The 12,553-nt window shown below is 42.7% G+C and overlaps 1 protein-coding gene and 1 long non-coding RNA gene across 2 annotated transcripts in view; one reads left to right on the top strand and one right to left on the bottom strand.

Annotated features, from left to right (window-relative positions):
* Nucleotides 1-9,483, bottom strand: part of TBXAS1 (thromboxane A synthase 1) — a 153,309-nt gene extending 143,826 nt beyond the window's left edge. The window contains exon 1 of the mRNA XM_058531249.1: nt 9,395-9,483. Coding sequence (XP_058387232.1) covers nt 9,395-9,483 — 89 coding nt within the window. The remainder of the gene's footprint in view (nt 1-9,394) is intronic.
* On the top strand, nt 2,429-5,899 carry LOC131398107 (uncharacterized). Its single transcript, XR_009216833.1, has 3 exons — nt 2,429-2,497; nt 5,130-5,260; nt 5,744-5,899. It is a non-coding gene; the product is annotated as an uncharacterized LOC131398107 (long non-coding RNA).
* Nucleotides 9,484-12,553: the final 3,070 nt, after the last annotated feature.

Here is a 12,553-nt window from a genome sequence, read left to right as displayed (position 1 = left end):
GGAACACTTAGGAAACAAGACTGTGGGTTGGCTGACTGCCAGGTTTGAGGGAGAGATGACCTGGGTGAAAAAGGTGCCATGTGCTGAGAGGCAGGGACTGTCAGCCCTGTCTTATCAATGAGGAAACTAGCCAGGATGGAGTGACTTGCCCAAGGTGATCCAGTGGAAAAGCGTATCTACCCTGAACTGTAAAGGCCTAGCTGATTTCCACAATGCCACGTGTCTCCTGAGAACTTCCCAATTACCTCCTTCTATCATCTCTCATGTCATGAGATGATGCTACCAATTTTGGTCACTCTCTGGGGACAGGTAGAGTTCAAGCCCTTCAGTGTATAACTGACAGTGTTTTATAATGCTTACAGCCTGCGGTCCCCAGATGTCTATTGATTTGCGAAGGTACGAAGGGGGTACATGAGATACTTTCAACATTTCAAAGAGCCTGATGTAAGTTGTGCATTTATTGACAATAAGATTGTTCAGGTTAACTAAAATGTCAAGTTTCTTTGCTTTGGAGTGGAATTATAACTTGGTACACTAATGCTGGTTATCTCATTGATCAGCTATTCTCATTGGCAGAGCTTCCATCAGCTTGTCTCTGAATAATTAAAATGGGAAAATAAATCAATCATTACTTAAATATACATTGTTGTTTGGACAATAGAACATGGGACCTGTGGGGAAATAATATAAACAGTGGATGTTGGTGGAGAGTTTAGATAGCATTGCTCTAAACAATGGGGATTAGTGGTCAACGGAACAGTGAAGGAGGAAGTGTTGTCCTTTGATGCCTCTCTGCTGGGGGTCGATGCCTCCTATCCCCACCCCGTGCTATTGGCAGGATACCCGGCTCAGATCCCCGGTGCTCTGTGCTCCCCCATTTATCACATCTTCTAAATGGCTGGTCCTGCGTTCTATCCCATCCCCTCTTTTGCATCAGAGCCTTGCTCTTCAATTTCTAATGTGACAATTCCTCTATCTGAGTTCATGGGAATGTTGTCTACTGCACATCAATGAGGTAAACCAGCACACAGCCTAGAAGACCTTCAGCATTCAATGAGTGCGTGAACTAAGAAGTAATTTATTTACTCTTTCAATGAGTCATGTGCAAGGCATTCTGCCAGGTGTTGAGAACACTGTGCAACCAGTGTGCAAGTGGGAGGGAGATTGAGCCTGCCCTCGCCTATGCTTGCACACACACATAACAGTGACCATTTGGAAGCAGTGCTGCTGTCTCAGTCACCTGAGGCACGATTATGATCATTAATATTTAGAGAGCAGCTACTACGCACAAGTCACTCATTGGCTTAACATTCAGCCCCTGCCCCCAGGGGCCTATAGTCAGGCTAGGAAGATAGGACATGTGCATAAACAATAAAATAATATAGTAAGTGCCAAGATAACAATGGAAACAGTAAGTCCTACCGGAGTTCAAAGGAGGTAGGGCTCGTTGAGGACTGGCCTGGTTAAGGACACCTTCAAGAAGAGTGACATTTGGACAAGATTTTGAAAGATGGGTGGGATTTACTTAAAGAGAGGGGAGCGCATTCAGGCAGCAGGGAGTGTGATGTGCGAAGTGTGGAGAGAAGAAGGGGCGTATTGTGTGCAGGCAGCAGGGAAGCGCGGGGCAGGATTCGGGGGTACCTTTCCGCTCCGAATGTGGCGGCAGCTGCTGGTTTTGGTGCACAGCGCTGGTTCTCCCCAGGGCATGTATGTGTGGTGCTCGGGAAATGGGGTTTTTGTGGAAGCCCCTATTTGTAGAGGTTGGTCTTGCTTTCAGGCCATCTCTGACACCATTTTTTCCAGATAGCTTTGAGCAAACAAAAAGGCCATCCTCTTTCTGGGACCGTCTTCAGGAATTGCTGTATGCTGAGGCGAAACCTAAGAAGCACACCTTTGCAAGGACATGCGGAGGTTTAGGATGGCCCTGCAGTGTGGCCCAGCGCCAGACTCTGCAAGGAGGCTGAGGACAACTAAAGAGCAGGGATCCTGGGTCCTACCCCCACTGCCCAAACTCCTCTCCTCCCCCAGCCACCAGGAAGTTGTGCAACATCACTTATTTCTGGTAAACCAGGAACAAGGGGGCTCTTAATAATTGAAGTGCAAATCCACAACAGCATGAGCACCTGCCCCTGTTCCTTCTCTCTCCAAAGTCTCGTCCCTATGTCCAGATGTACATTATTTTTGCAAGCAGAAACAAGTACCTGTAACACTGCTGAGATTTCCGAAGATGGGGCACTTATTGTCAGTGGCAAGTGACAGCCTGTTAGGTTGGTTGTTGTTATGGTATTCAGGAGTAGAGGGAAGGGTTCATTCTACAGCTTTATTTCTGGAAGAGCCACTGTCCTCGAAGGGAACGTGCCACCGAGCGTATACTCAAACAGCTCAGTGAGGCACCAACATAAATCTAATGATTTGCTTTGTTTATAGAATGAATGAGACTCTTCTTTCATCTCTGCCCAAAGAGAAGATGCTACCAGAAGCCTGAATTCCTTACCGGGTAAGAGAAGGGGTGACCATAAGTATTAAGACTATTGCTATTGTTTTCTTTAAAAAAAAAAAAAAAAAAACTAAGAATAACTCATATGCCCAATGAGTGTGGCCCTTGAACAGAATTCCCAGGCTTCCAGAACTGGTTCATAACCTCCAAGTAAACAACAACAACAAGCCGTATTGTTTTATAATCACATTTTGTTTTAGATTGAAAATAATATTTAGTCTAATCACTTATTTGCCAAAATTTGGGCAGTATTAAAAGATCAGTCCATTCTCAACAAAGATAATTTGTTGCCTTGAGGGCTGTCAAAAGACTATATCTAGACACCAAGGACCATTCCTGAAGAAAAGTGCTAAGAATGAGTTTTCTGATAGAGGCATATCTGCAGTAAAGGTTTAGCCTATCAGGAAAAATGCCTTTGAAGGTCATAAAATTCATTTGGCTGTATAAGTTCTGGTGTGTATGCTAAAATAATCAGTCACGTTACTTTATAGTCACACCTCGTACTCTCATTCTGGAAAATCAATAAAGTGAGGGGAAGGCTAGGGATATTGTGTATAACTATTTAAAAGAGAGAAAACAAAAAATAATATTCTGTGAAAATGGTCCTCAAGGAAGCACAGACCTAGTTTTCATAAGCAGGCTCAATTTTATCTCCAAGCTCATCACTGAGTTATTAAACCAAAGTACCCATCATATCCTAGACAAAAATACAAAAAATAAAAAGGAAAATAGCATGCATCCTTCTCTAGATGCTCTGGGGCACTGGAAATTATCCACGGCCTTTAAAATGTATTTCTAAAATGTGTCCATTATTCACACTCTTAATGTTTTGTTCCACCAAATGTTGCAAACCCTGATATTGCCTTCGCCTGTGATATTTCCCCACCTGAAATTTTCTCCCTTCCCTCCTCTGCCAAGTCAATTCTTTCCTACGTTTCAAGACCCTTTTGCTTTCCAAATCCACCTCTGATTGGCTGGCGACCCAGAAAGGCCGACGGACTGGGTCTGGAAGATGAGAAGCAAGAATCGCACACAAAGCTACAATGAGGCCCCTAAAAGCTGCTTCCTGATTGTATTTCCAGGTTCCTAGGACACTCTGGCAGTGCCATAGGAACTGCCACTGAGGATGAGTACGGTGTCCAGGTGAAAGAGGGGGCAGTCACTAGTGGATTGCTTGTGCTGTGTCTGACTTATTTTTACCAGCAGCAGCTCGATTCAGTGCAGACCTGCCCAAGTAGCAACACATGAAGCAGTCATGGAGTCCAGATCTAGAAGGATCTCAGTGGCCTTTCACTTTGTTGACGGCTTCCTTTGCTATGCAGAAGCTTTTAAGTTTGATCTAGTTCCACATGTTTATTTTTGATTTTGTTGCCTGTGCTTTTAGTGTCATATCCAAAAAATCATTTCCAAGATCAATATCAAGGAACTTTTCCCCTATGAGGAGTTTTACAGTTTCAAGTCTTACATTTACATCTTTAATGTATTTCTAGTTTATTTTTGTGTATGGTATAAAGGGTTCAATTTCATTCTTCTGCATATGGATATCCAGTTTTCCCAACATCATTTATTGAAGAGACTATCCTTTCCCCATTGTGTATTTTTGGCTACTTTGTGAAAAATTAATTGACTGTATATGCCTGGGTTTGTTTCTGGATGCTTTAGTCTGTTCCATTGGTCTATGTGTCTGTTTTTATGCCAGAACCATACTGTTTAGACTACTGAAGCTTTGTAATGTCGTTTGAAATCAGGAAATGTGATGCCTCTAGCTTTGTTCTTCTTCCTCAAGATTGCTTTGGCTATTTGGAGTCTTTTGTGGTTCCGTACAAATTTTAGGATTTTTTTTCTATTTATTTGGAAAATGCCATTGGAATTTTGATAGGAATTGAATTGAATCTGTAGATCACTTTGAATGGTATGGATATTTTAAATATTAATTCTTCTGATCCATGAACATGGGATATCTTTCCATTTATTTTGTGTTGTCTTCAATTTCTTTTATCAATGTCTTGTACTTTTCAGTGTACAGATCTTTTACCTCTTTAGTTAAATTTATTCCTAAACATTCTCTTCTTTTTGATGCTATTGTAAATGGAATTGTTTTCTTTATTTCCTTTTCATATAGTTTGTTGTTAGTATACAGAAATGCAAATGATTTTTGTATGTTAGTTTGTATCCCCCAACTTTAATGAATTCATTAATTAGTTCTAACAGTTTTTTGATAGAATCTTTAGGATTTTCTATATATAAGATCATGTGACCTGCAAACAGACACAGTTTTACTTTTCTTCTGATTTGGATGTCTTTTATTTCTTTTTCTTGCCTAATTGCTCTGGCTAGAACTTCCAGCATTATGTTGAATAGGAGTGGCGAGAGTGAGCATCCTTGTCTTGTACCTAATCTTAGAGGAAAAACTTTCAGCTTTTCACTGTTGAGTATGATGTTAGCTGTGGGCTTGTCGTACATGGCCTTTATTATGTTGAGGTACACTCCTTATATACCTAATTCAGTGAGAGTTTTTATCATGAAAAGAAGTTAAATTTTGTCAAATGCTTTTTCTGCATCTGTTGAGATGATCATACAATTTTTAGCCTTCATTCTTTTAATGTGATGTATCTCATTTATTGATTTGCAGATATTGAACCATCCTTGCATCCCAGGGAGCAATGGTTTCTTTTAAATATGGTCTGGAACTAGATGTGGGTCTAGAATTAGAATCCAGTTCTTCCACATATAAAGCAAGCTGTCTGAGAGAGAAACTTCCAGGTACAGTGATGAACTTTTTCATTTTAGTCTTAAGTCTTAAGAATCACCAATCACATTTTACTTTAACCGGATCTTAGAATGAGACTTGATCAGAACACTACCTCACCCTGATTCCTATTTTAATGTCCAGTTGATTCATACCTCTGGGTCTTGGGCTCCTGAGCTTTAAATGCAGATTGGCATTGAAAGCCCTTCCACCTTTCCAAGACAGCTCTTCTCAGCCTCCACCATCTTCATATATTTACCTACTTTGACTGTTCAGCTACTTAATGGAACAGCCAAGGTTTACCTTTCTCACTGCCCCTTAGCCAAGACACTCCCCCATTACTCCAAAGTCCCCTGTACATTCTACTCTGCTGGCAGAAATCGTGAGATTACAATCCCAGAACCTCCATGCCCAAAGCATAAAACTGCTTTCCTCTTCACCACTAGAGAGGAGCAATTTCCTACTCTTTTTAATAAAGTTTCTCTTTTTTGGCTCAGTAATTCATCTCATTAAAGAAATATGGAAGATGTAGAAAGACTAAAAGAAGGAATAAAAATCACCCATAATCCCACCACTGAAGAAAACTACTATTAATATTTGGCTATTCCTTACACTCTTTCAGAAAGAATAAAGAAATCTTTTTCTTACCAGTAGGAATCCGGCTGCCAATTCTTAGACATGTTTGAAAGTTTAAATACACTGGTACTTAAGGTTGCCTCTAGCAATTTTCACCTTGTACAAGTTCTTTCTTGTACCTCAAATCTCTTCCAGAAGTCAGAATTTCAAACAATTTTAGACAGAAAAATGAGTTTTTAAAATGTCTTATCAAGTATGTTAATCACGTGCGCCCATGCTTCACGTACTTCCAGCTGATGTATTGTCCATTCCCAGGCCCTTCCCTGGAGCAGCGGCTCTGACCTCTGTATACCCCAGTTCTTGCTGCTCAGCCGCATCACTGTCCATTTAAATGATCGTCGTTGGGAAATTATGTCAAATGCAGTTTGGGAAAAACTATCAAAATATGCTATGCCTATTTTATGATGGACTCTTTTTAAATGAAATTAACTCTCCACTTAATAATTACGAAGTGTTTGTTAAGGACATGCCAAGATCTCTGCCCTGTAAGGTGAGTGGGGATACAAAAACAGCACACCTGCAACAGGAGACACCATTTTGGTACCAACTGAGAATACAGTAGGCTTTCAGGAAAGGGGATGGTTCCTGTGGGCAAAAGAATTAAGATTTGTACTGAGCTGTGAAGGCTAAGAGAAGAACCAGCAAGAAAAATACCAGCCGAGAATAGAGACTGGAATAGCCTTCAGCCAACATTTATTAGGCACTAACTATATGCTGGGCATTGTGAGAGAGATGGGGGGTGGTAAGAGATGAAAAGCAGCCCTGAGTGGGGGCTTATAAGTGCCTTGGGCAAACAGGAAAAGCTTCCCTGAGGAGATGCCCCTGAACTTAGCATTGAAGGAAGGAGAGGGGGAAGAGATTTCCAGCATAGAGCCTAGGAAGGACAGAGATGTGAGTGCATGCTGCCGCGTAACCGTTCACAGAACTGCACATAGCACACGGGGTCGGGGAGAGGGGGGCCGATGAGGCCACTGAAAGAGGCAGGAGCCAAACCCTAAGTCCTAGGTGCTGGGCTGATGGATGTGTACTTCTTAATTTACCACCTTAAACCACATGCTAGGAGAACGGAAGTTTCCGGAATTGCAATGAGATATGAGACCTCACCCCTGCCTTGAAAGAACACACAGCCTGGTTGAAGAGGCAAGAAGTGCTCCTCATAATTTTCCCTCCTCAGAGTTTAGGCTCTCCGTGGCAATCTTTCCTGGCCCAATGGCGGGGATAACTCTTAAAGGAAAGACTAAGGAGTTTGAATGTTCAGGACACGCCACCCTCCACCATTTCTCCTCAGGAGCAAGATGGCTGTAGGGGTCTCTCTACCTCCAGCTTTCCCTGAGCACCCCTCCCTCTCCCACATGGACCTCTCTAGAGAATGAAGTGGGAGGGAGGCCCTACCTCATTCAGACTGATGTCTGTTGCTCAGAGGCTACCCGGAGTCTTGCCTGGAAGAGGACGGTGGAGAGCCCAAGGATGGTTCCCTTGAGCTAGATCAAGGGATAGACCCAGAAGCACCATAGCCAGCCACAGCCACTCCCTCCTGCTGCATCCTCCCCTTCAGCATTATCTTCTCCAGACATAAGCTCCCCAGAACTTCCATGTCTGCCCCTGCCTTGAGCGTCTGATCCAGACCTCCTGTTTCCTGACCTTGTACCAGGACTTCACTCCATCTCTGGCACACATTAACAGATCAATAAATATTTTTGTGATAACAAGTGGAAGTCAGCCCTCACTTCCTCTTTACCACCTGTGGTTCATGCCTTTATCTAATCTCTGTGTCTTTGACCCGGGGTATTAATATGGCCCCAGGAAGAGATTACGACTGCACAGCCAATTTGCTAAATGGTGCAGTGTTATTGTCTGTGACTCTCTGATCAACGCTGATTGTAAACACCCAGTTACAGCAGCTTATCAGTCAGGACACACGCCCCTTTCCATGACCAGAGCAACATTAATGTCTGCAGTTCACTCATTCATTCATCAAACATTTATCAAGGCCATATTATATCATGCACTGAGCAGGGAGTTAAGAATACAGAAAGAGACAAAAAAGACAGAAACACAAGTGTAGAAAGGTGTGTAATAGAAACATTGATGCTGTGAGACCACCGGGAGGACTCCGATGGAACTTGCTTTGAGAATCACAGAGCATAGCTATTGGTGAGAAATTAATATTAATAAGCACATTAATAAGAAATCTAAAATATGCCTAAAGCACTAAAGACTTCTTTTCCTCTGCGTTTAGGTTACATAGATGATGGTTAATTATAGTGGCTGATGTCTACTAAGCACCTACTACATGTCAGGCACTACTCCTATGCATCACTGAGCTCACTGAGATCAGTGAGCTCAGATTAATGGGATGGGGGGGGTGGGAGGGGAGGGCCACCATTTGCTCCTGGTTTTGCATGTGGCTGATTTCAAGGTAGGATAAGCTATACTGAGAAAAGTTCAAAAGACAATTAAACTAGTTAAAAAGGAAAACGGCACTGGGACTGAAGCTGGGTTTCAGAGCCAATTTTCAAGAAGTAATTTCATCATCATAGAACATCAAACGTGAATTCCATTTTCAGCTATGCAAATTCCAAAAGAATAATACCTCACATTTGCATAATGCTTGATGCTTTTCAAAGTGGTTTCCCAGTTATTAATCTAGAGGAGACTTTATTACCACTGGAAACATAAATTAAAATTCTGTTCAAACTCGAGTTCTCCATTATTTTTTCCACTTTCCCCTCAAAAACCAGAGCTGCCTAAATCCAGGTGCTTTTGATTGAGTGGGTAACTCTAATAAGTTTAACGACAGGGTGAATATGCATAAATGTCACATACTGTGGAGCCTTCGATCTGCAGACACAGGCCTTCAATCAAGCCAGACTTCGAAAAACCTCCTGTTGAATTAAAAAGTCACCGAGAGCTACTCTCAGTTCAAATCTGAGATCCTTTCAGGGTCTCAAACTTTGTGGGCTCTGCATGCACCACATTCGTCGGAATCCATTCCCTTCTAGCAAATGTTAGGAAATTAGTTCCACCTCTTTTTCCTTAAACCTACAGAAATCCCAGTGACTTCCCACAAAGTGGCTCATGATGCCCGACAGCTTCTATGTCTTTTTTGTTTTTAATGTACCATGAACCAAGAGGCTGAATCCACTGTAAATCCCAACATGAGGAGAGGGTCTTAGAAAAATGAGGTGAGAAGATATGACAGGGTACAAGATAATACTTCTACCCAAACCTTTCCAATTTGTTTCTTTTTCCAGCTCTTTCAAACTTAATTATGTGTAGTGTTCTCAGTCACTGAATCACCAACCTTTCCTGACACCTCAATCTCATGCATTTTAGCAAAAGATTAACCTGGCTGTTTGCTTTTAATTCTGAAGCTGTGTTAATACTCAACTCCCTCTAGATTAGAAAAGAAGGAAAACACACTCCCACATACCCCACCTGGCTCCAGCAAGGCTCCAGGGCTGCCATTTCCGTCAATGTCACAGTCATTGGAACGTGCTGGCTGCACTTACCATTTCAGGAGGGCTAAGAGGACCACTGACAGAGCCACTGTCACCATGAGGCCATTCACTTCCAGTTGAAGAAACCTCAAGACTTCCATTCTTCCTCAGAGACCCTAGAGGGGTGGTCCTCCCAGAGGAAAGAGGGAGAGTGATTCTCCTGCTGTTATAGGAACCACAATCTGCAGAGGGAAGAAGGAATGCGAGACCAAGAAAACGTTACATCAAATGGGTCCCCAAAATGTGCTCTTTCTCAGAGTGTCTCCTTATAAAGAGGAAGGAAGAGGAGGGAAAAAGCAAAGGGTTTCAGTGTCAGGCAATGAATCAGCAACTTTATTTTCTCGATGACTGTACTGTCAATAAACATTTATGTTAACTTCCATGGGAAACAGCAGCAGACCTGGCCCCATGTTTGCTGAGAAACAAAATGGTTGCAACCATAGATTTCTACTCTGATAAGTGGGCCTTAAAGAAGAACTCCTCTCCAAAAAAAAAAAAAAAAAAAAAATTAATTCATAATTAAATGGAGATATGGGTCAGGAGACTCTGAATGTCCCAGAAAAGTGTGGGGCCAGACATTAGCCTGATGAAAAACACTGGCTGCATTGAGGACATCCATCCCACAAAGTTCACTGATTCTTGGGGTCTAAGGAGTCTTCTGGGGTCACCGTGATCTTTGGTGACTGGCTGTTGGAACAGACCAAAATCTTGTCTCAGATCTGCACTCTCGTCATGAGTTGGAGGGTTTCTTAAATGTCTGAATGCATATCCATAGGCTTACGTCTGGGTCCTTTGTTCTAGCTCTGAGCTTATCTGATGAAAGTAGACTGAATCATTTTTTTGCTTATTAGTCAGCATATTACACCTTTAGTCACGGGGAGGGTGTATCAGAGAGGAAATTGTTCACTCATTATGACGTTGTTCCATTCACTCAACATGTATGGAGACCAGACTGTGTGGTGAGTTTATGAACAGTGTTTGGAAAATAGAATTAGTCCTGGACTCTGGAAAATTTTCTCTGGGGAGAGACAGACAATAAACAGGTAGACAGATAAATAAGTAATTGCAAGTTGGGAACAGTGCTGTGAAGATCATGAACATGGAGCTGTGATCGAGAACAACTGGGGTGACCTGTAAGGGAGTGTTGTGGGGAAATGGATCTGAAGAAGAAGGCTTAAAGCTGAGATTCTCAGTTGAGGAGGTGTCCGTCATGTAAAGAGCCATGGGCAAAGCCTTCCAGGCAAAAGGGAGACAGAGATAAAGGCTCTAAGGTGAGCAGGAACTTCCCATGTTGTGGGAACTGGAAGGAGGCCAGTACTGCTGGAACACAGTGGGCCAGCCGGCGGAAGCAGCTGGGAAAAGGTGTAGACAGGGACAGAGGCCAGATAGTACAGAGCCACGGTGAGAAGCTTGGGCTTCATTTTATGTGCCACTTAAGGTTTTAATATGGTTGTACTTACGTTTGTTAAAATCATTCTTGCTGCACATGAAGAATTCCTTGGAAGGGAGCAAGAAGAAAAGCAGGGAGGCCCCTTAGAAGACTATTGCATTCATCCCAAGATGAGGCTGCTCAGACTAGAGTAGGGATGGAAAGTGAAAAGAAGTAGATGAATTTGAAATATATTTTGGGGGTAGACTCTGCAGAATTTGCTGGTGGAGGGGCCTGAAAGGGAAACGGAAGGAGGGAACACGCCTGACTCCCAGGCTCCTGACTTGAGCTACAGGTGTCTAAGGGTGCCATTTACTGAGATGGGGAAGATGGGGAATTACTGGGAAAATCAAGAGCTCAGTTTTGCTCTTGTTAAGTTTGAGATGGTTGGAAGACATCTGGTTGGAGCTGTCAAGTCAGAGAGGAGTCTTGGCTGAAAATATAAATAATAATTATAATTAATGATGACACTGCCATTTATGGAGTACTTACTATGTGCTAATTACTATTCTAGGAGTGTTCATATGTGTTAACTCATTTAATCCTCATAAACAACCCTCTGAGGTAAAGCTTATTAACCCCATTTTATAGAAGAAGAAGTTGAGGCATGGAATATATGACTCCAAAGCCCATTCTCTTAACAAAAGATTATATTCAAACATGGAAGGCCAATATGCAATATTCAGTACAATAATACCAACATACAAATAGTATTTAAATCCAGAGGAATAGATGAGCTCCAGCCACAAATAACATAGTGAACCACACAGCTACCAAGTACCTTCCCAGTACTTCCCTTTTCTCTGACCATTTGCCCTGTCTCCCTGTTTTGCATTCCTACTAAGGTGTCCCCCAACAGTTTCACCCCATCTGGACCCAAGTGCACCAGGCTCCAGCCCAGCTCTTTCGGGCTTCCCCTCCCCTCTCATGTGCTTTGGCTCCTTTGTCCCATTGGATCAGTACCACACCGAGATGTTAATGCATCTGCGTCTTCCCCTTCACAAAACAGAGTTGCACTTCAATAAGGGGCATCTGAAATATGATATTGGAGCCACTGTGTGGGGTGTGGGAGGATAGCAAGCTGGTGTGGAGAGAGCAAGTTCATCATGGCCACAGATTCAGAGTTGGAAGGACTTCAGATATTACTTAGACCAGTGTACGTATCAGAAAGTTGCTCAGAAAAAACTTTTTCTAAGATTCCAAGGTGAAATAAATGTGGGAAATGCTGGTGTAAGCATCGATAAGGAAGTTTGTTTCCTGAAAGACCTCTCAGAGCCTTTAACCCGCGAATGTGCACTGGGAAGCTCCAAGAGTGGGACGCAGAGAGCAGCATTTCCTAAGTGTATTTGACTGCAGAATCCTTCTTAAAGGAACATTTATTAACGCATCTAGAATGTAGTGTTCTTAGGAACGTGCTTTGAGAAATGTTGACCAAGCCCAACTCTTATTTACAGGAGAGGAAACGGAAACCCAGAAAGGGAAAGCGATTGGTACAAAGTCCCATTGCTGCCTGGTAATAGAGCCCAGGTCTCCCATCTCTCTTTCTAGGCTCTGTGTCTAGAATATGCTCCTCACGTCACCCATGGACGTGTCACCCATGCACCATGTGCAGGTCCCGCCCTGTTCATGGTGAACAGGGAAAGTTGGTGGCCAACTCAGAGATGTCTGACTTTCTTGAGAGGTTGCCAGCTCCCCTAGTGACACTGAGTCCACTCATTCATTCCTCCAACTAATATTTTCAG

The sequence above is a fragment of the Diceros bicornis genome, chromosome 3 (genome assembly GCF_020826845.1).
Source record: "Diceros bicornis minor isolate mBicDic1 chromosome 3, mDicBic1.mat.cur, whole genome shotgun sequence".
NCBI lineage: Eukaryota > Metazoa > Chordata > Mammalia > Perissodactyla > Rhinocerotidae > Diceros > Diceros bicornis.
Note: the sequence above shows the minus strand (reverse complement) of the source record. Positions and strands in the feature narration are given on the sequence as shown.